The sequence below is a fragment of the Mus caroli genome, chromosome 5, assembly GCF_900094665.2.
Source record: "Mus caroli chromosome 5, CAROLI_EIJ_v1.1, whole genome shotgun sequence".
NCBI lineage: Eukaryota > Metazoa > Chordata > Mammalia > Rodentia > Muridae > Mus > Mus caroli.
In genome coordinates this window covers 16004264-16026583 of record NC_034574.1, presented here as the reverse complement: position 1 = coordinate 16026583, position 22320 = coordinate 16004264, and the positions used below count along the sequence as shown (strand labels likewise).

General features: G+C 40.7%; 1 protein-coding gene across 4 annotated transcripts in view; it reads left to right on the top strand.

Moving 5' to 3' along the window:
• Window positions 1–21808, top strand: part of Ptpn12 (protein tyrosine phosphatase non-receptor type 12) — a 72423-nt gene extending 50615 nt beyond the window's left edge. For 2 of the 4 annotated variants that reach the window (XM_029477245.1, XM_029477243.1), the window contains 10 exons: window positions 1960–2026; window positions 4780–4857; window positions 4959–5054; window positions 6329–6414; window positions 9561–10534; window positions 14786–14854; window positions 15294–15361; window positions 16837–16867; window positions 19317–19418; window positions 20949–21808. In XM_029477245.1, coding sequence (XP_029333105.1) covers window positions 1960–2026; window positions 4780–4857; window positions 4959–5054; window positions 6329–6414; window positions 9561–10534; window positions 14786–14854; window positions 15294–15361; window positions 16837–16867; window positions 19317–19418; window positions 20949–21010 — 1633 coding nt within the window. In that variant the 3' untranslated portion in view covers window positions 21011–21808. Of the gene's footprint in view, window positions 1–1959; window positions 2027–4779; window positions 4858–4958; window positions 5055–6328; window positions 6415–9560; window positions 10535–14785; window positions 14855–15092; window positions 15151–15293; window positions 15365–16836; window positions 16868–19316; window positions 19419–20948 lie in introns of those variants that run through there. The other 2 variants (XM_021163661.2, XM_029477244.1) reach the window with 2 other exon arrangements.
• Window positions 21809–22320: the final 512 nt, after the last annotated feature.

Sequence of the window (22320 nt, the reverse complement as noted above, 5' to 3'; positions counted from 1 at the left end):
AATATTGAATCAATCATAAAAAAGAAGGTTCACAGTAGCTTTACAGTATAATCATGGTTATATTGTTCAGTAATGTATATTTCAAAACCTAATTTTAGAATTTCACTAGATAAATATGTATGTTTCCAAGTAGTATAAAATTTACTTGATTCCTTAGGCAATTTTTCTATTTTCTATCTTAATATTTCAAAAGACCTTAGAATCAGAGTTTCTCAAAAATCACACTAAATTTGTCCTGCTAAACTATTTGTATCTGTAATTGAATTTTACTATAAGAAATAAATAAAGAAAACACAGCACACTAGTGCATGCCTGTAATCCCAGCATTCTGGAAACTGAAGCAGGAACATTATGAGTAGGACACCAACATGAGCTACATAGGCCCTGTCTCAAAAAAAGAAAGAAGAGGAAAAATATCTCAGTGGCTAAGAGCACTGACTGCTTTTCCAGAGGATCTGGGTTCAGTTCTGAGCACCCACATGGCAGCTTAGACCTCCAATTCCAGGGGATTAGGCATACTCTCCTGGTTTCTCTGGGCATCAAGTATGTATGCATGTGGTGGACATTCATATAGGCAAAACACTCATGCATATAAAATAGGGGTTTTGGTTTGGTTTGGTTTTTTGAGACAGGGTTTCTCTGTATTGCCCAGAGTGCTTTTTTTTTTTTTTTTTTTTTTTTTTTTTTTTTTAAGTAATGAAAATTTTCAAACATAAGAGATTATTGGTTAATAACTTTTTTAAAAGGTTGATTTATTTCAGTTTTGAAGTTTTCTTACCCAACTGGTGTCTTTTGATTAGTAAAGAGAGCTGCCTCCAGGAGAATTGGTTTGCGGGTAGATATACAGAAACCATCTAACAAATTAGTAAATTAAAACAGTCTTTTCATAGTTAATTAGTGGTGGTCAAAAAAGAAAGCTTTTGTTCTGACATTGAAAGATAAAGAAATGGTTTAACTTGATTTTTTTTAACAACTTGTTTGAAATTATTTCCTCTTCCATCCTGTTATTCAGCCAGTAACTATAATTCATAAGTATTTCAGTAGGGTTTTTCTAGTTTTAAAAATTATTTACAGGATGGTGATGGTGGTGGCGCACACCTTTAACCCCAACACTTGGGAGGCAGAGGAAGATGGATCTCTGAGTTTTGATAGACTACAGAGAGAGTTCCAGGACAGCCAGGGCTTGCTACACAGAGAAACCACGTATGGGGAAAAAATGATGATTTAATACTGTTAGAAGACAGTGTGTTAACTGAAGTAACTTAAAAGCACATCTACAAAAGGAAAGAAAACGTACCCATTTAATATAAAGTGTGTTTGTTGGGATCTTAAGACCTATGGCAAGCTGGCTGGGACCTCAAGTACTCATGCCTCAGTCTCTGAAGTGTGCGTCACCATAGGCAGGCCTCCCACACCCAGCTCTAGAGCGAGCATACTGTACAAGAATGCTTCCATTTAATTAAAATCGTTGTAAAAACAGTGTAGCTTCAGCTTGTTCTGCTGGAGCCCAGCCGTGGTTACTCAGCTGCCGTTGTGTATGGAGTTGGGTCACTAAGGTCACTGCTGCTTCTCTGAGCTGATCCTACACTTGAGGCTTTCTCTCCCATACCTACTACAATTTACTGGGTCTTCTTGACCAAAACAATAAAGCCATCGTGAGCATTCTACTATGCTTATAACTATTGAGAATAATTTTATCTCTACAGTGGGCTACTGGCTAGAATTAGACTTATGGAGGTAAGGGTTTATAGGTTCTTAGTGAACCACTTACTTTTATAAATTGCTGAATTACATCTTTAAATACTCAAATATTAATGTTAAGGATGGTACTGTACTCTAATTTGTATTTGATTTACTATGTAGAATAGTATCAAATTTCTTATTGGGGCATAATTAGCATACCTTTTATTTAAAGAAAAAACTACAAATTTTTTTTTTTCTCAAACTTTGTACCCTTAGTGCAGGCTGTGGACGAACAGGTGCTATTTGTGCCATAGATTACACGTGGAACTTACTGAAAGCAGGGGTAAGAATGTCTTTTATGTAGTATCATATTCAGTTTATTGTTATGTTAAATTTATAGTGTGGGTTTTTTGTTTGTTTGTTTGTTTTGGTTTTTTATATATACTATATTTCTGGAATTAGTCTTACCATATAGAGAGCAATGTGGGTAAGTGTAAATGCTACAGCTGCCTTGAAACAATGAACTGCACACCAGAGTGGAGTTTGCTTTCCACTGAGTGAATTCTTTCATGTGTAGTATTTAAGAGTGCTGACCCCAGGGCCAAAGTGCCTAGAATCAATTCTGGGCTTGTAGTTCACTACCCATGACATTTTAGTTGTGACAGTTGTTGTCAGCATTGTAGTTTCTACCTGTTATTTCCATTAAGTTGTGTTTGAAACTGTGGAAGACACAAGGATCAGTAAGAGTCCCTTCTCTGAATGTGTATGTTTCTTTTGCTAGTTCTATACTATGTTCATTTTCTCTGTGTTATAGGCAAACTTTATCTTTCATAGCTTGAAATTTGCTATGAATATGTCAGTCAGCATTTTGTTAAAAAAAAAGATAGATTCAATGCTTAGTTTTCCTTTTACATCATCTTTTTCCCCTACCATTGCTGTCCATCTGTCCAAGTCTCCTCTCCCTCCCCACCCCACCCCCCCACCCCCAAGGCAAGAGTAAGTTTTAAATAATTCTTAAATAATCTCTCTGGGATAAAATTTCATTTTTATATTCCCCTAAAACTAATCTTTTTCTAATATGAAATGTTTTTCAATGAAAAAACTTGACTAGACTAGGCTCTTCCCACTTGTTTATGTTTGGTTGGTTGGTTGGGGTTCTTTGGGGGGAAGGGGGATGGAACTCAGGGTCTCACTATGTGGCTCTGGCTTTCAGAGACAGACAGACAGACAGAGACAGAGAGACCAGGCTGACCTTGAACTCAGAGATCCTCCTGCTTCTGCCTCCCAAGTTTTTGGATTAAAGGAATGTGACACTGTGCCTGTATCTCATTTGTAACATAAAAGTAAGAAATTACAGGACTAAATTGATGACCTAGCAGTAAAGAGCACTTCCTGCTCTTGCCTGGGACCAGAGGTCAGTTCCAACACCCACACCATGACACATCCTGAAACTTAACTTTCAGGATAGCCAAGGCCTTCTGACCTCTGCAGGCAAGCATATTGTGTATATACATACTTATATATGTAGATAAAACACACATAAAAATATATATGTACTTGGGAGAGGATAGTTCTTAGACAGGGCTTCACTGTGTAGCTTTGACTGTTGTAAAATTCTATAGACCAGGCTGGCTTCGAACTCACAGATTCACCTGCCTCTGCCTCCCACGTGCTGGGATTAAAGGCATGCAGCACCACCTCACAGCATAAATGAATATTTTTAAACTCCAAAACTAAAACTGGAAAAGGAAGAGATAGAAAAGGGAGAGATATTTAAACACTGGCAAACAAAATTTAGGAAAAATTTTCAGAATATTTTAAGTATTTGTTTGAAACATCACTAAAGTTGTATATTATAGTCTCCACTTGATTGAATTTGTCTTAACATAACTATAACCTAGAGCTTAGCTGGAACTGGATATAAAAATGCTTTTTAGCCAGGCATTGTGGCGCACACCTTTAATCCCAGCATTCAGGAGGCAGAGGCAGGCAGATTTCTGAGTTCGAGGACAGCCTGGTCTACAGACTGAGTTCCAGGACAGCCAGGGCTATACAGAGAAACCCTGTCTCGAAAAACCAAACAATAAAAAATAAATAAATAAATAAATAAATAAATAAATGCTTTTAATGTCTCTCGAGACTACAGCTATACAGCTTAAAATCATTCTTTGCTCGTCAGTCTTCCTCATGGCTCCAGAATGTTTCTCTTAGACAACCACATCCTACTCACTTCTTCCTGGTTCAGACTGCCGTCTTTCCTAGAGTAGAAGTTGGGAGGTACAAATGTACCTCAGTGCTGTCGTCTCAGTGTGGACTGGACACGCTGTGCATGTGTCTTTACGGAGACGAAGCCTGCGGGTCTGCCTTAGCTCTTTCACTTGTGTCATGCATGGCCATGGCCAAGGACACAGAGGCCTAGAAAGTAAAGTCAAATTCTTTATTATATTTATAGGCTGATTTCAAGCAGCCTTATCTTAGGCTTTATCCATATTCAACTTCTTAGTTCTCTGAGTAATCAGTTTCCCATGATTTTGACAGAATAACCTTTTATTCACACTTGTGTGTTCACGTGCTTATCAGTATGGTGTGTGTATGTGTTCATCTGTGCACTGGTATATGCACCAGCAAGTGGTGGTCAGAGGTTGACTTCAGTTGACTTCCTGGCTCATTTACACCATAGTTTTTGAGTTAATGTCTCTTGGTAAACTAGTACTGGGGTTTCAGGCCCCACCGCCACACCCAGCATTTATGTCAGTTCTGTGGAACTGCAGCCAGGTCCTCATACTTATTTACATGAGCACTTCCCTGACTTGAGCCATCTTCCTCACCCCCTCAGAACTGTGTTATTTTCCCCCCACCTATCAGTTTGTCGTGGTCTCTGTGTTTCCTGCATGGGCTAGTCACATTCTGCTTCGTGATTCTGAGGACCGGATACGTGCGTCCGCAGCACTGTCTTTCTTTGTCTGATAGCTAGAGTGCAGTAAATACTTGCCATTATCCAGCCTGTGTCTAAGGTCTGTGTGAAAACTTGGAGAGTATTTTACTACTTTCTGATAATAATGTCTACGGTTTTATGTGTTATATTCTTTGTTTTAGAAAATTCCAGAGGAATTTAATGTATTTAATTTAATACAAGAAATGAGAACACAGAGGCACTCCGCAGTACAAACAAAGGTAGAGTTGGGTTTTTTTCTCTTTGTAAGTTATATTTTTGTACATGTTTCTCCTTGGATGCTCTTCACTGTCTCCTACTTTATCATTTCTCTTTATAATAGGAGCAGTATGAACTTGTTCATAGAGCTATTGCTCAACTGTTTGAAAAACAGCTACAACTGTATGAAATTCATGGAGCACAGAAGATCGCCGATGGTGTAAGTGTTCTTGGCTCACTAGCCTTGGCAGACTTGTGATCTTGTGCTGTAGGTGGGTGAGATGGTCTGAAAAAGGAGTTTTAGTTTGGGGTTTTTGGGGAGGTGGGGCTAGGGGGTTCGAGACAGGGTTTCTCTGTATAGCTTTGATTATCCTGGAACTCAACTCTGAAGGCAAGGCTGATCTTGAATTCAGAGATCCCCACCTCTGCCTCCCAAGTGCTGGGATTAGGCGTATGCAATGACTGCCTGGCTTACAGGAGTTAACTTTTATCTGACCTGGGTCCTACTAACTCACTTTACTTTTTATCAGTTACGGTCCAGAGTTAGTGATCAAACTGAATAAGTAAAATTTAAAAGGCTTTTACGTCAAAGTGTACATTCACTATTGTTTCAAGTACAAACTACCTTTAAAAACTTAACTGCGTTACTGCTCTTACCCTTAACTACGTAATTGTACGTTGAGTTTAACTGAAATTTATTTTGGCGTGGCAGTATAACATTTTGCAGGTTTTTGCATGTACTCCATTGCTTGTTTGTGTTGTGAGACAATCTTGCTATGTAGCCCAGGCTATTGGAAGTTCTCTTGCCTCAGCCTCCTTGAGTACTGGGATGTAATATATATACATGCTCTTTAAGAACAGTCATAGGGGCTGGAGAGATGGCTCAGTGGTTAAGAGCACTGACTGCTCTTCTGAAGGTCCTGAGTTCAAATCCCAGCAACCACATGGTGGCTTACAACCATCTGTAATGAGATCTGATGCCCTCTTCTGGTGTATCTGAAGACAGCTACAGTGTACTTACATATAATAGTAAATAAATCTTTTAAAAAAAATAGTCATAGGGCCACCAGAAAGTCCCTTTTTGTCGTGTTGTAACTCCTTGCTATATTAGCCTTAAATGATCTTACTGGAGCTTCGGATTTTTTTAATTTATTATTAAGGGGTGTGTATTTGTGTGTATACAACACGATGTGGGGTTAGGGATACATACCACAATGTGGTGATCATGTGTCAATCAAGGAAAATTACTTTTCCTGTAATTTTTTTTTTTTAAAGTTTTTTTTATTTATTATACGTAAGTACACTGTAGCTGTCTTCAGACACTCCAGAAGAGGGCGCCAGATCTCATTACGGATGGTTGTGAGCCACCATGTGGTTGCTGGGATTTGAACTCTGGACCTTCGGAAGAGCAGTCGGGTGCTCTTACCCACTGAGCCATCTCACCAGCCCCCTTTTCCTGTAATTTTAGTGAAACTTTTTTTTTCCCCTTGGCAGAATGAAATCACCACTGAAACTATGGTCAGTTCCATTGATAGCGAGAAGCAAGACTCTCCTCCCCCAAAGCCACCGCGGACTCGAAGGTACTCTGTGCTTTAGGGAATGGAATCTCCTCTAGAAGGATGCTTACTCTACTGACCTAACTAAAATGACAACATTGGATCTTTTCTTAGTTTCATAACTGGTTATTGTTTTAAGATGTAGGACACTTGCTAATTATTTATTATTGATAAGCTAAGGTTTTTGATTGATTTTATATATAATATCAATAGTACACTATACTAAAATACATATTTTGGTGTTAGAATACGAAATATCCCCTTAGCTGTCTTTAAAATGGGCTAGGAGGACTCTCTAGAACCAGGAAGTCAGAGAACAGTCCATGTTTCGAGACGCTGCCCAGATCCTGTCCTGACCAAATTCTGCTGGAGGCTCATTTGTTCTATGTATGGCAGGCACAAAGGGAAGAAGCGAGACTGGAAAGCAGTGTTGTAGAGGCTTAAAGGAGAAAGGATTTTATTTTGTTTGTCTAAAGTTTGGTTTGACAGTGCTAGTGTCTCCTGCTTGTGAGACAAGAATTCTCCTCTCCCCACCTCTGGCCCCAGGCCACAGGCCCAGCCCGAGGGAGCACAAGCATAGCGCATGAGTGAGTGTAGTGAGTGTGTGGGTGTGCTCCCAACAGCATCTGCCTGAGACAAAACTGCATCTTCACACCTGGGTGCAACACAGAGCATTTAAGACATTAAGATTACAATTAAGAGATTCTAGTAAGGAGTTATGGATAGTTCAGGCCAAACCATTTAAAACTGTCTAACTTGGGAAGCCCACAAACAGTACAGGATGTTTGGGAAAAATCACTTAGGAATGAAGAACAACAAGCACAAATTAAGATGATGCTGGATGTCAAATGAGCATTGAAGAAATTGAGGCAGTTTGGGGGATTACTGCAAGTTATAACCTGGGCTACGTGGTAGGTTTTTAATTATGGTTTAGATTTATTCATTTGACCTTATGTGTACTTTATCTGCATGTATGCATATGCAGATAAATCTCTGTGTGTGTACGTAAGAAGGTGGCATCATATCCCTTAGAACTGGAGTAATGGGTCATTGTAAGCAGTTGTGGGTACAGGGAATCAAACCCTGGTCCTCTGGAAAAGTAACTGTTTTTAAATGCTGAGCCATCTCACCAGCCTCAAGTTTAACTTTTTAAAAGACAACTATCAAATTCAAATAAGTTGTGTTAAAGAGATTTATTTATAAAGTAGTAGACAGTAGGAAATAGAATTTTAAATAGAGGTTTATTATTTTAGTTAGTTTTAAAAAAAATAAATAAGGGGCTGGAGAGATGGCTCAGCAGTTAAGAGCACTGACTGCTCTTCCAGATCCTGAGTTCAATTCCCAGCAACCACATGGTGGCTCACAACCCTCTGTAATGAGATCTGATCTCTGATCTGGTATTATCACTCTTCTGGTGAGTCTGAGGACAGGTACAGTGTACTTACATTATAATAATAAATAAATATTTTTTTAAAAAAAGCCGGGCGGTGGTGGCGGATTTCTGAGTTCGAGGCCAGCCTGGTCTACAAAGTGAGTTACAGGATAGCCAGGGCTATACAGAGAAACCCTGTCTCGAAAAAAACAATAAATAAATAAATAGATAGATAAATTTTCTTGGTTGATAAATTATGTATATAATGTAGCTTTTAAATAATATTTAAGGTATTTTTTTTTAATTTGCCAGTTTTTAAAACACCAGAGTATGTGTTTTTAAAACTGACAGTATGTTAAAGTGCATCTAGATTCATCAAAGCCAAAACTATCAAAGAGCAACTGGAGGAAAATGAACAGAGGACTAGCCCGTTTAAAGATTACAACCTTTCAGACCAAGCGTGCGACCTGGCTCCCAAATGGGAAAGTCAGAAAGACCAGAAACTCAAGGTCAGGCCTGTCAGGTGGTTCAGTGTAGTCACTCAGTGTCAAGGGAATCTGATGACCTGAGTTCAAAGCCAGGTGTCTGTCTGTCTTCTGCCTGCTAATGTGGTCCATACATAGCTGCACATCCACATCGAACTCACAGATAACTAACTGTGAGTAAAACTTAACTCATTGCCATCCTCAACTACAGCCTGGTCTTCACAAGACTGCATTTAATTAGATAAATATAACAGTTTATTTCCACTAGTTACAAAATCAAATACCAGCCAGGTGTGGTGACACACGCCTTTAATCCCAGCACTCGGGAGGCAGAGGCAGGCGGATTTCTGAGTTCGAGGCCAGCCTGGTCTACAGACTGAGTTCCAGGACAGCCAGGGCTATACAGTGAAAAACTGTCTCGAAAAACCAAAAAAAAGAAAAAAGAAAAAGAAAAAAAAAGGATAAAAAACAAATACCAGGGCTGGACAGGGAGATAGCTTAGTGATTAAAGAGCTTGCCACACAAGCATGAAGAACTGAGTTTGGATCCCCAGCACCTACATCAAAAGTTTGGCGTGGTGGCGTGTGCACTAACCCCATGATTAGAAGGAAGGAGAGATAGAAACAGGCAGATCCCAGGAGTTCAGTTTCCAGCCAGTCTAACCAAAAAGGCAGCTCCGGGTTCAGTGAGAGCCGGTCCCAAAGAAAGAGTAGAGCGTGATAGAAGATCCTGAGGTTGACTTTAGGTTCTCGCATACACATACACACACACACACACACACACACACACACCCTTACATACATAACAACTCATGGATGTGAATAAACTGATAAGTGGGTACAGTTAAAAATGTATATTTTTGGCTTTTGGCTTTTTTTTGTATATTTATTTTTTACTCCTGCTATTAGGGAGGCAGAGGCGGGTGGGTCTCTAAATTTGAGGCCAGCTAGGGCTACACAGACAAACTTTGTAAAACTCAAAGACTAACAGGAAAGCAATATGTTACAGAATAAAAAAGCCAGGGTGTTGTAAGTGTAAATAATACCGATGGTTACAGATTGAGCCAAAAAACTGTAAGGGTATCAGAAAGGTAAAATAGGAGATAATTCCAAAGTAGGTGCCTCTGCTTCATAGACTAGAGGTAGAGACTACTGCTTTTCATTAATGTCTTAGGACTTTAACAATACCTCTATGTTACCTTGATAAATACGGAATTTCCTTAGCTTAGGAATTAGAACATTGTAACTATATTGTAATCAGTCAACTTACTTTTAAATGTTAAGCATTGTTAAAGCCCTACCTGTCCTCCTCAGTTGCCTTGTAGAAGGGGATGCCAAGGAAGAAATACTACAGCCACCAGAACCTCACCCGGTGCCACCCATCCTGACGCCGTCACCACCTTCAGCCTTCCCAACCGTTACCACTGTGTGGCAGGACAGTGACAGGTACCACCCAAAGCCAGTGCTGCACATGGCTTCACCAGAGCAACACCCAGCCGACCTCAACAGAAGCTATGATAAATCAGCGGACCTAATGGGGAAAAGTGAATCAGCTATTGAGCACATAGATAAGAAGTTAGAGCGCAATTTAAGTTTTGAGATTAAGAAAGTCCCTCTCCAAGAAGGCCCCAAAAGTTTTGATGGGAACACACTCTTGAATAGGGGACATGCGATTAAACTTAAATCTGCTGCATCTTCTGTAGTTGACAAAACCTCTAAACCACAGGAGTTAAGTTCAGGTGACCTAAAGGTTGATGATGTATCTCAGAATTCTTGCGCGGACTGTAGTGCGGCACATTCAGACAGAGCTCCTGAGTCTTCAGAGGAGTCCCCGAGGAACTCACACACACCTCCACGGCCAGACTGCTTGCCTCTTGATAAGAAAGGACATGTAACGTGGTCCCTTCATGGACCTGAAAATGCCACACCTGTACCTGACTCACCCGACGGCAAATCCCCAGATAATCTTTCCCAGACTCTGAAAACCGCGAGTTCCACACCCAACTCCACCGCAGAAGAGGAAGCCCACGATCTTAGGGAGCACCGCAACAGCTCCCCTCTGTTGAAAGCTCCTCTCAGCTTTACCAACCCTCTTCACTCTGACGACTCGGACTCAGACGGAGGGAGCTCTGATGGTGCTGTGACCAGGAACAAAACTAGCATTTCGACAGCAAGTGCCACAGTGTCTCCTGCCAGTAGTGCTGAGAGCGCTTGCACTAGGAGAGTATTGCCGATGTCCATTGCCAGACAGGAAGTAGCAGGCACGCCGCAGTCGGGTGCTGAGAAAGGTAATACAGTGTCTGACACTTAGCTCCTTATTATCTGCTCGTCTCTCTTCTAAGCATTTAGCTCCGTCAGTTCACTATCACTCCACACCACACTTGAACCTGCAGCAAAACTTAGTTGTTTTTTACATAACTTTTTGTTTATTTGTGTTTTGGTTTTTGGAGATAGGGTTTCTCTGTGTATCCCTAGATGTCCTGGAACTCACTCTTTTAGACCAGGCTGGCCTCCAAATCCCAGAGATCCACCAGCCTCTGTCTCCTCAGTGCTGGGATTATAAACACATGCACCACTACACCTGGCCAGATACCATTTTTCTTTTTAAAAATTCTAATTCAGAGTCTTTTCCTCTCTCCAACTAGTGTAGATGCCTGTAATGAGCAGGATTGCTTTATAGAAGTATACAACCAGTGTAGATGCCTGTAATGAGCAGGATTGCTTTATAGAAGTATACANCAACCAGTGTAGATGCCTGTAATGAGCAGGATTGCTTTATAGAAGTATACAACCAGTGTAGATGCCTGTAATGAGCAGGATTGCTTTATAGAAGTGTAGATGCCTGTAATGAGCAGGATCACTTTATAGAAGTATACAACTAGTGTAGATGCCTGTAATGAGCAGGATTGCTTTATAGAAGTATACAACCTTATTCAACATCTCTGCATTTACATTACTGTGTTTTTATTCTACTCTTACACTACATTCCAATCACAGGTTCCCTCTCTCCTGTCTTCCCTCCCCCACCCCCACCCCCACCCCCCTAGCAAAAGAGCAGGCCTCTCAGGGTTATCAACCTACAAGCTACAATAAGACCAGGCACATACCATCACATTAAGGCTGGACAAGGAGGAAAGGGGTACCACCAAAAAACAACAACAACAACAACAACAAAAATTCAGGTCCAGTCCCCTGTCCTTATATTTTAGTTATAAGTTTATATTTATTGTTACCATAATTTGATCTTTGTGTCAATGGAATTAGTGATACAAATACTATAGAACCCTTGCTTAGCCATTTAATTTCACCTGTGCTTGTTGTAAATACTTAATAGTCCTATTTTCCGGTCAATGACTACAAAGTAACTTTTTAAAGAGCTCTTTTCATAAATGCTTACAAATAAAGTTACTTTGAGCTGGCAAGTTAAGCCATAACTACTCAGCTAACTAGAGGCAGTTTTATTCATTCAAAACTGAGCAGGGTGTCTATATACCCTGTCACCAGGTTTGCTCCTTAATGATTCTTCCCTAAGCAGAGGCCAAGTCCAGAGGACACGTGTACTCACTCACACTAAGATTTTGAGAGTGGGTTTCCTATGTATTTCAGACTGGCCTGGAACTCGGGATCCTCCTGGCTCCTTTGCACTGGGATTCTAGTTTGATGCACCATGCCTGCTATAGAGCATTTGGTTCTTGAAATCTTTGTGGCGCCTTTCCTCTTGCTTTGTTTTAGAGACAAGGGCCTGCAGCTTCATCTTTCTGGCTCAATCCCCTATACTCTGAGATACCCAGGAATGTACTACCATTGACTGTCACAGTAGAGTTATTTTTCAGGGATAGAGTGATGGCTCAATTATCAATAGCACTGGGCCTCTTCTAGAGGCCTCTGGTTCACTTCCCAGCACCCATGTGGCAGCTCACAGCTGTCTATATAACTCTAGTTCCAGCGGATCTATCACTCTCACACAGATATGCATGCAGGCAAAACACCAGTGTGCATAAAATAAAGAAGTAAAAGAACAAGTAGACGTATTTTTATTGTTCCTAACTACTTACCTTGTAGATTATATCATGTACTGTTTGTTTTATAATTATTATTTAATTTGTTACTTGCTTTGTAAAACAAAATTGTTGGTGAATTAATCCTAATATTTTTATTGATAGCAAAAATAATATTTTATATAAGTTATTTATTGCCTGAAATTTCATTATTTTCTCAGGCCTGAAATCTGATTCAGATTTGACCTGAGTAGGCCCCACACACTGTGTAATGTTGAGAAGCCTTTGTAAAACATGGCAGTCTCTAGTTGAACAAGTCTTGGGTTGGGGAGGGGCTACTGGGAATTGACTTGAGTCTCTTACATGCTCTAGCCTTGAGCTCTAACTCCAGTCATGATTATGTAAGGTCTACAGAAAGCCTGAAGTATGTGAAAGGCCATTTATAGATACAAGGAGAAGCATGCAGTTGAGAAGCAAGGACCAGTTAGAAAACAGACAAGTGACTGTCAAGAAAGAACCTGGTAAATACTTAGCAGTGTGCAGAACTTAGTCCCAGTGTTGTGTGTCCTTCCTTGAAATAACGGTTTCTTACTGTGGCACTTTCTTAGTGCCACTCTAGGTAAATCTATCAAGTATTATATTGGAACTGTGGACTGAAGGCTATACTTTGTGTGATGTCACCAGCTCTATAAACATGAGGGACACGGGCAATCCGCCAGCCTCAATGCTTGTTGAAAATGTACTTAATATTCAGTTTTTAGTACTATCAAATATGGTAAAAGGATAATGTCCTGCCAGGCCACTCATTTTCAAAGAAAATAAGGATAAAGCCTGGACAGAATAGTATAGGTTCATCAGTATAGTTCCCATATCTATCCTGCCTAGACTGGGTATACACACATAGCTCTAGTATGGTCTCAGGTTTTGGTTTGGTTTGTTTGTTTTTTCTCTTTCTCTCCCTAGAGCAGGAATTCAGAGATCCAATACACTGGTTTATCCTGAGTTGTGAGGCTAACCTTAATTAATGCATTACCTCCTATCTTTTCTAGGGGCTAGGTAGGTTTCTACTGCTGTAAAAGCCTTTAAAATGACTTCAGTTTATATCCTTGACACAGTCAGATGATACTGTTCACAGTACTTGGCAGTAAATATATGGTTATTAAGATATTAGTAGCTGTATTTATCTAATAGATAACGTGACTTAAAGTGTTACTGTAGTTGCTTGAGATGTGACCAAGTACATAATTTTTCCATGAGTGAACAGATGGATGGCGCACTGTGGTTCCATGTTTTGCCCCGCTGCTAGGGTGTGGAAATGCCACAGGACAGACTAAACCCTGAGACAGTAGACTGCACTTAGCCTATGCCCACTGTCAGTAGCACTGATACACCACTCAGGGTGGGAAAATGCAGCCTACGATGTAGGGAGCTAAAACTGGGGTCCCCTGATTCCTTGGTGTCCAATCACCACTGGAAACCACAGAGGAGTCAGAGACGGTGGGTCAGGGGTCCATGAGCCTGCAATGAGCTGGGGCCAGGTTCTCAGACTCCTGGACATCCAGATGCCAGTGGAAGTCTCAGAAGAGCCAAGAATGGAGGTGGCCCATAGGTTGTGGCTCTTTAGGTGAAGGCCTTCTCCATGCTCCCCGTGGCAGTTCTTGATGGAAGAGACAGTCCTTGGTTCCAAACTGTTTATTGATTGGTCATCATAGAAAATGTGTGCATAACAAGTCCTTGAGGTGGGCCAGAGATTAAATACCTTTTGCAGGAAGGAATGTCCAGAGGGGAAGCTTATTGGCTAAACCCTCAGGACTCATCTAGATACCCCATTAGCATGGAACTCTGTTCTGACCACCGGTCACGTTTCCTACGTGGAAAGTGTGGCACATGTTCCAGGCCAGAAATCTGGTAGGGAGCGGGAGCCGCCTACCGTCTCAGGTAGGTGCCTGGGTGCTGGGGACTGCACCTGCTCAGCCTTTTCGAGTTCCCTGCACAGTCCACCCAACCACAGCACATGGTGTGCTGTCCACAACTCATGAAAGTCATGCTGTCAGTCATTTAGGGAACACTGGCTTTAACCAGGTGAGCAGATTGCTGCTTTGCACACAGAGCATCAGGAACAGCAAGCCTCCGTGCAATCAGAGTAACGTCTTCCGGCTCCTACAGACTTGTAGCAGGCACTTGCTTTGTACGTAGTATGGAGTCTGTTCCTTCTTTGCTCCGTGAGATTTGCTCCTTGAGATTCTTTACTCTTCTCGATCATGAATTGAGTGGTAACGATGTTTTCAGTGTTGGATGATTGGGTTTTTTTGTTTTTTGTTTTGTTTTTCAAGACAGGGTTTCTCTGTGTAGCCCTGGCTGTCCTGGAACTCACTTTGTAGACCAGGCTGGCCTCGAACTCAGAAATCCACCTGCCTCTGCCTCCCAAGTGCTGGGATTAAAGGCGTGGTTTGTTTTTTTTAAGACATCAAGGAAGTTGGTTCTCCGTTTAGGTGGTATTTTACTAATTTTAACTGTCTGAATTTTGTGTGTTTAATTCAGATGCTGATGTTAGTGAGGAGTCGCCTCCTCCCTTACCTGAACGAACTCCCGAGTCTTTTGTATTAGCAGGTGAGCACAATGAGTATTTCTTCCACATTGCTGGGCTTATTTAATCTGCCAACTATTATACTGAGTAATTAAAGTCAAAATGTAAGTTGTAATTGATGCTGACAGTTTTTTATTACTCACTTGAAGCTCTTTAAGTAGTATTTTTCCGTACCTAAAGTCGCTAAGTGACTATATTTGTGGTAGTCATTGGAAACTACTAGAATGAAGAAGGCAAATGCAGTTTCCAATGTATTCCCAGCGAGGGCAGTTGCTGTGTCATTCACTAATCCAGACAACTTCCTGCCGCTCACTTTCTGGTGAGTGGAAGCTAACATTCAGCTTGAGCTGTGAAGGGGCATGGTTATGAAGATGGTTTGTAAAAGTTAGAGGATTCTTTTTTCTAATGACTTTAATATAAAGACAGAAGTTTCAATATTGAGATTTCTTTTCTTGTTCCCAGATATGCCTGTAAGATCTGAGTGGCATGAACTTCCAAGTCAGGACTGGTCTGAACAAAGCGAATCTGAAGTGAGTCGTGTGGGGACTGGAGTAGCTCTACGTTAGCTCCACCTTAGAGCCTGTTATCCTCGGTTACCAGCCTCCTCCATTCCTGCACTTGGCCATTTTTCATTAGTGTTTTACAGGTGTTTGTTTGTTTGTTTGTTTGTTACTTTTTGAGACAGGGTCCCCCATAGTCAGACTGTCCTCAAACTCACCTTGTGCCCAGGCCTGCCCTTGAACCATTGGCCCTCCTGCCTTTACAGTCTCAATTCAAGGACTATATATATTACACATATGCACTACTACATCAGGCTGTATACTCAGATTAAAAGTTGATGTAAAATGTAAGATACGGGCTGGTGAGATGGCTCAGTGGGTAAGAGCACCCGACTGCTCTTCCGAAGGTCTGGAGTTCAAATCCCAGCAACCACATGGTGGCTCACAACCATCCGTAAAGAGATCTGACTCCCTCTTCTGGAGTGTCTGAAGACAGCTACAGTGTACTTACATATAATAAATAAATAAATAAATCTTTAAAAAAAAATGTAAGATACACTATATTTTCATAAGGCCATCTCTTCCAACTGTTATTCGGTTAGACAGCTTTTGAAAAATGCATAAACTAGACCATGTTTTAAATCATTTTGGAGGTATGAATAGGACTTAGTATTGATGGAGTAAACCACTATAACTAGATTTTGTGCCCCTATCACAACCACCCTAGGTTTATTTTATATTCAAGGAAAAGTACATAGTGGTAACTTGGACTCAGGAACACCACAATTGGATAAAATATAGTAGATTACAGCTCTGTGTTCCTCCATGCATTAGCTAGGTGGGGGTGTTGGTTTTGTTTTTATGTAGAAGTTTCCCTTTACAGTATATACATCAGGATACTAAGCTGCAGAGATGGGTTAGTGGCTAAGAGCAATCCCTCTTCAAGCATGAGGGAGGGCCTAGGTGTGCCCCAGCCCCCAGGGCTGCACAGCAGTAGAGACAGGATAAGCACTGATCCAGATTCAGTGAGAGACTCAAAGGAATAAGGCAGAGAGTGGTAGAATAGGATGCCGGATGTCATCCTCTCAGCTCTACACACACGCACACACACACACACACACACACACTCACACACACTCTCAGCTCTATACACACGCACACACACGCACGTTAAGTAAAGCATAACAAAATTGCAAGCATAATGATACACCAATGCTTTCTTTTTCTTTGATATTGAAAATCAAGACACAAATCAAGCATGGCGTGCATTCCTATAATCCTAGCACTTGGGGAGATGGGAGAAAGAATGGCAGGAATTTGAGTCCACCCTTGGCTACATATTGAGTTTGAAGCTAGCCTGGGCTATATGGGATTCTGTTTCAAAAAATAAAGGACTTTTTTTTATACACCTTAATTTCTTGGGGTATATCCCTATAATAGATTATGTGTTCTATTTATTGCACATATGATGAACTTTCTGTAATAAATATAAAATGTCTTTACAGGGCTTGACAACCTCTGGAAATGAAAAACATGGTAAGTTATTTTTCCTTTTTACCAGAAACTTTGCAGATTAATTTATTTAAAATAGCACATACCTTGCTTCATGCTCTTTGGTTATTCCTATATATGAAGGTCTCTAGGATAACTGCTTGAGAAAACACAGTTCTGTGACATAATTCTTCTAAGCTGACTCACTCATAGATACTATTGATCTGAGTTGGAAAGTCATGGGAACATTTATTATCAGAAGTTATGAATTTAGCCGGGCGTGGTGGCGCACGCCTTTAATCCCAGCACTCGGGAGGCAGAGGCAGAGGCAGGCAGATTTCTGAATTCGAGGCCAGCCTGGTCTACAAAGTGAGTTCCAGGACAGCCAGGGCTACACAGAGAAAACCTGTCTCGAAAAGCAAAAAAAAAAAAAAAAAAGTTATGAATTTATGTGTTGCTTCTTGGATAGTTGTTGCATTTCTTATTTATTAAAATATCTAGACGTTATGGGTATAGCTCTGATTGAGCACATAGTTAACAGGCCTAAAGTCTAGGTTTACTCTCTAGCACAAAAATTAACAACAATTACTTAGCAGTTCATTTCTGTGTAAGTGAATGCTGCAGACTGACCAACAAGAAGGAAATGTGCCCATAACTGTTGAAGGTGTTTATGTTTAATCAATAGTTAATAGTATCAAGCTAGAAGTTCTGTGTTCGATGGAGGATATCTCAGTGAGTGTCTAGCATTTGAAAGTCCTGAGTTCCCAGCCCTTCAGACATCAGGCATTCCTGCAGGCCCAGAACTCACTCGAAGGGAGCAGAAGGATTGGAAGGTCAAAGCCATACAGACCTGTCTCAGACTGGAGTGGGGGAAGGAGTGCTTGAAGGATTCACCATCCTCAAGTGGAACAAGTTACTAATGACACTGCTGTTACTGTGATAGTTGCTGTGCGTTCCCACTCTTACTCTTCTGAAACATGTATAGTAGGGCTCTTGGTGTCCCTGCTCCTTCCCTGTGCTCCAGGTAGCGCCATCTCCTGTACCTCTGCCTTTCTAAACCTTGACTTCTAAAGCTGAGTCCTGTTCCTGGCTGACCTTCACTTGACTAAGATTGACATTTTAGATCTGCGTCCTCTTTTGTCTTAGAAGGTGGCCCTGAGGACCTTGCCACCTCTCGTTATCTCTCCTGTTCCCATCATATCTGCCTGTAATCTTATTATGAAGTTCACCACACTACTAAGATGACTTGTGCGTGTCTCTTACTAGGCCAGCAACTGGAAGGCTGTAATCCCCAGGTCCTGTCCTGCTCTTGGCAGGACTTTGTGTACCTTTGAGCTGAACTTGTTTGTTCGTTTTAGAAAATTGTTTTAGGGCTGGTGAGATGGCTCCCTGGGTAAAGGCACTCTCTGCCAAGGCTGACAGCCTATGTTTAATCTCTAGGATCCATATGGTAGGAGTTACCCACTCCTGAAAGTTGTCCTCTGGCCTCCACACGCGTGCTGTGGCACCTGCATTACCATAAGTAATAAATGTATGTGGTTTAAAAGGAAACCAAGTAGGGAGGGCCTGATGATGATGCCTGAAATTCTAGCACTTAGGAAGCAGGCAAGGGGGTTAGAAGTTAAAAGCCAACCTAGGCTACATAGCAAGACTCTGTTTTAGCAAAATGGAAAGAAAACAAAGAAAAATGGAATTGGGGTTGGGGGTTAGGCAAAGAATGACACAACAGACCTTAAGGGCAGGGAACACCTTTAGACTTATCTGTGTTTCCAGAAAGGTTTTTCCCTGAAGTTGAAGGAGAATGACAGAAACTACAAAGGATGCTGGGTGCGCTGCGTATCTGTAATCTGAACACTCGCTCTGAAGGCAGAGGCAGATGAATCTGAGGCCAGCCTGGTTTACTTAGCATGTTCCCTCTCAATGGAAGAAGGAGGAAGAGAGAAAAGAGGGAAGGAAAAGTTGTAGAAGAATTAGTCTTATTTTTTTTAATGTAATCTTTTCATTGCTCTTTAAATTAGTAAAATAATAACAATTTAAACAAGAAGACATCAAAAAAATTAGTTTGGCCAGGGGAGTAGGAAATTGAAATTGCCCAGCAATTAGAAACCTGTTTAACCACTCTAACCACTTTAAGAAAATATAGCATGCCATGTTTAGGGCTGATGAAATGAGGTAAGTACACAAGCACATTCCCATTACCGACCTGTAGACTGCCCGACTGAAGCTGGGCTGTAGTTCATGCTGCTGATTTTAGCCCACAGGAGAGATGGAACTTTAGACCAGCCTCAGCCATGCAGTGAGGCTGTCTCGAAACACCACCACACACACACACACACACACACACACACACCCTCGTCACCCCGCTCCTTGTATTTATCATGGAATCTCTAGAAAAGACAGCCATAAGGTGAAACTTGCTCTTTCTTTTATTCTATAAGTGGTGTGAGTGTGATGCTGCCTTAACGATGGTGACTAATGAGGACTTTTATCTTAGATGCAGGGGGCATCCACACAGAGGCTTCTGCAGACTCTCCACCTGCTTTCAGTGACAAGAAAGATCAAATAACAAAAAGTCCAGCAGAAGTCACAGATATTGGTAATTTACTTCATAATTCTAAAAGCCAGGCATAATGGCTCTCTTTCAATGCTTCTATCTGTCCTTTCCCATCTCTTTGGATTAAATTTGGATAGAAATATATTTTGTTAGATATTAGAATGGCTATACAAGCTTGCTTCTTAGGTCCATTTGTTTGGAATATCTTCTTCTAACTCTTTACTCTGAGGTAATGTCTATGCTTGATATTAGGGTATGTTTCTTGTATGCAGCATACATACATTCTGTTAGACTGTGTCTTTTTTTTTTTTTTCATTTTTCGAGACATGGTTTCTCTGTATAGCCCTGGCTGTCCTGGAACTCACTCTGTAGACCAGGCTGGCCTCNAACTCAGAAATCCACCTGCCTCTGCCTCCCAAGTGCTGGGATTAAAGGCGTGCGCCACCACCACCCGGCTTAGTCTGTGTCTTTTTATTAAGGAATTAAGACCATTGATACTGAGAGATGCTGATGACCAATGATTGTTAATTCCTATTATTTTGGTGGTGGTGGGTGTGGGTGTTCCTTTTGGATTTGCTCGTCTGAGTTTATTTCCTGTGTTTTCATGGGTGTAGTTAAGTTCCTTGGGTTCAGTATTCCTTCTGAAACCTTCTGTGGGGCTGGATTTGTAGATAGCTATTTAAATTTGATCATGAAATGTCTCATTTACTCCTTCTATGGTGATTGAAAGTTTTGCTGGGTCAAGTAGTCTAGACTGTCATCTCTTAGAGCCTGTGAGACATCTGTTCAAGCCCTTCTGACTTTGAGAGTCTCCATTGAGAAGTCAGATGTGATTCTGATAGGTCTGCCTTTGTATGTTGTGTGGTCTTTTTCCCTTCAGCATTTTCCCCTAAGACAGGGTTTCTCTGTGAAGCGTGGCTGTCCTGGAATTTACTCTGTAGATTAGGCTGGCCTGGGACTCAAGAGATCTGCCTTGGGTGCTGGGATTAAAGGTGTGGCTGGGATCAACTACCTGACTTCCCTTGCAGCTTTTAATAATCTTTCTTTGTTCTGTATGTTTAATGTTTTGTTTATTAGTAGTGAGGGGACCTTCTGGTCCAATCTATTTGGTGTTCTGTGTGCTTATACAATTATAGGCATATTCTTCTTTAGTTAGGAAAACTTTATAAATTTGTTGAATTTCTTTTTTATCAATTTGTGTTTTCTTTATTGCTTCTATTTTCATTTTTAGGTCTTGAATTGTTTTATTAGTTTTCTTCATCTGTTTGTTTGTTCCTCCCACCCTTGGCTTTCTTTCTGTCCAATTTTTGTTTGTTTTTCTGGTTTTCTTCGATGGATTTATTAATTTCTTCTTTAGGGACCTCTATCATCTTCATATAGTTGTTATTAAGGTCTTTGTATATGTGTCTGTGTGTGTGAGTGGAAAGGAGGCTACAGCTGGTTTCTGTTGCAGTGGTAGGGGTGACCCTGATAATTGGGTTTGGGGGAACAGCTACGGATGTATTCTTTAAAAATTACTTTTTAAAAGTCCTTTTGAATGTTAATTTGTTATTTTGGTTTCTTTGGCAATAGGTTTTGGTAATCGCTGTGGAAAACCTAAAGGACCAAGAGATCCACCTTCAGAATGGACATGATTCAGGGAGTTAAAAGACACTTTAAATTATACTGGAAAATTCAAGTGCCACTGAAAGCCAGGTTTATAGTATTCCATCTTTAAATGTGGGACTGATAGCAGTGTAGATTGTTAGCTTAATGTTTTGCTGGGACCATCTACCTGCCTTATACTACACTTAGGAAAAAGTATTATATTGTTTATTTTGTAACTTCAAGTATTATTGCCTTAATGTCTCTTAACCCTGTTACAAGCTGCTTGTAGACCTGTTAATATAGTAATACTTTTATGATAAATTGAGTTAAAGGACTACTCTTTTGCTGTTTTATCATGTATGCATTATTTTGTATATGTACAGGGCAAGTAGGTATATAATTTGATAAAGTCCTAAAATATTATTAACAGAAGATGTAAGAATTTCTGCATGGTCTAAGTCTTTGTGTATCTTACTTGTAAATTATTTGCCCTGAAGTTTTAGAAAACAGTTTCTGAATTTTAAACTTGCTGGATTCATGCAGCCAGCATTGCAGGTTATCAGAGATCAAAGATTGTAATAATAATACATTTTGTAAATTGTAAGCAAAAAGTTATTTTTATACTATATACTGTCTAATTGTTCATCCTAATGGTTCTTGTTTTCATCTAGTCATGGAGATTCAGTAAGTGCCTTGGAACAATATTGAATTCTCTTAGCTCGTGTGTGTTACTTTAAAATTTGAATTCAACTGGGGTTAGAAGACTATCAGAATATATGTATGTTTCAGGATATTTGACCTGCCATTAAAAAAACAAACAGTTTTACACTGCTACATATTGTATTGGTTTTTTAACTCTGAAAAAAAGATTTGTACTAATTAAGTATATGTGTACACCTGTGGTGTTCTGTGCATGTGAGTGCTGGGTCCTCCGGGAGCTGAATTACAGGAGATTGTGTGTGAGCTGTCCAGCGTGGCTGCTGCGAACTGGCTTTGGTCCTCTAGAAGGGTGATGCGAACTTTAACCACCTCTCCAGCCCTCATTCTTATCTTTTAAGTCATGACTGTGGGTGGGGTTTAATCCCTTACTGTGGACCTATAGGCGGGTACCTGGAGGACTGTGGTAGGAAGGCCATTTGTTCACTTAAACCTGTAGGGTGAAGTTTGTGCAGCATAACAAGATTTAGTCTCTGAACGGGTAAAAATGAGACTAGAAAGAACCGTCTGAGGAAATCGTGTCTGTGCCGTTCTCAACACCTGTCAGTGTTTCTCTTCCAAGATCCCAGAACAGCACGCAAGTGAGGCTGGGGTGGGTCCTGTGTTCCCTCCCATCCACACTCAGGGATTGGGGTGGACG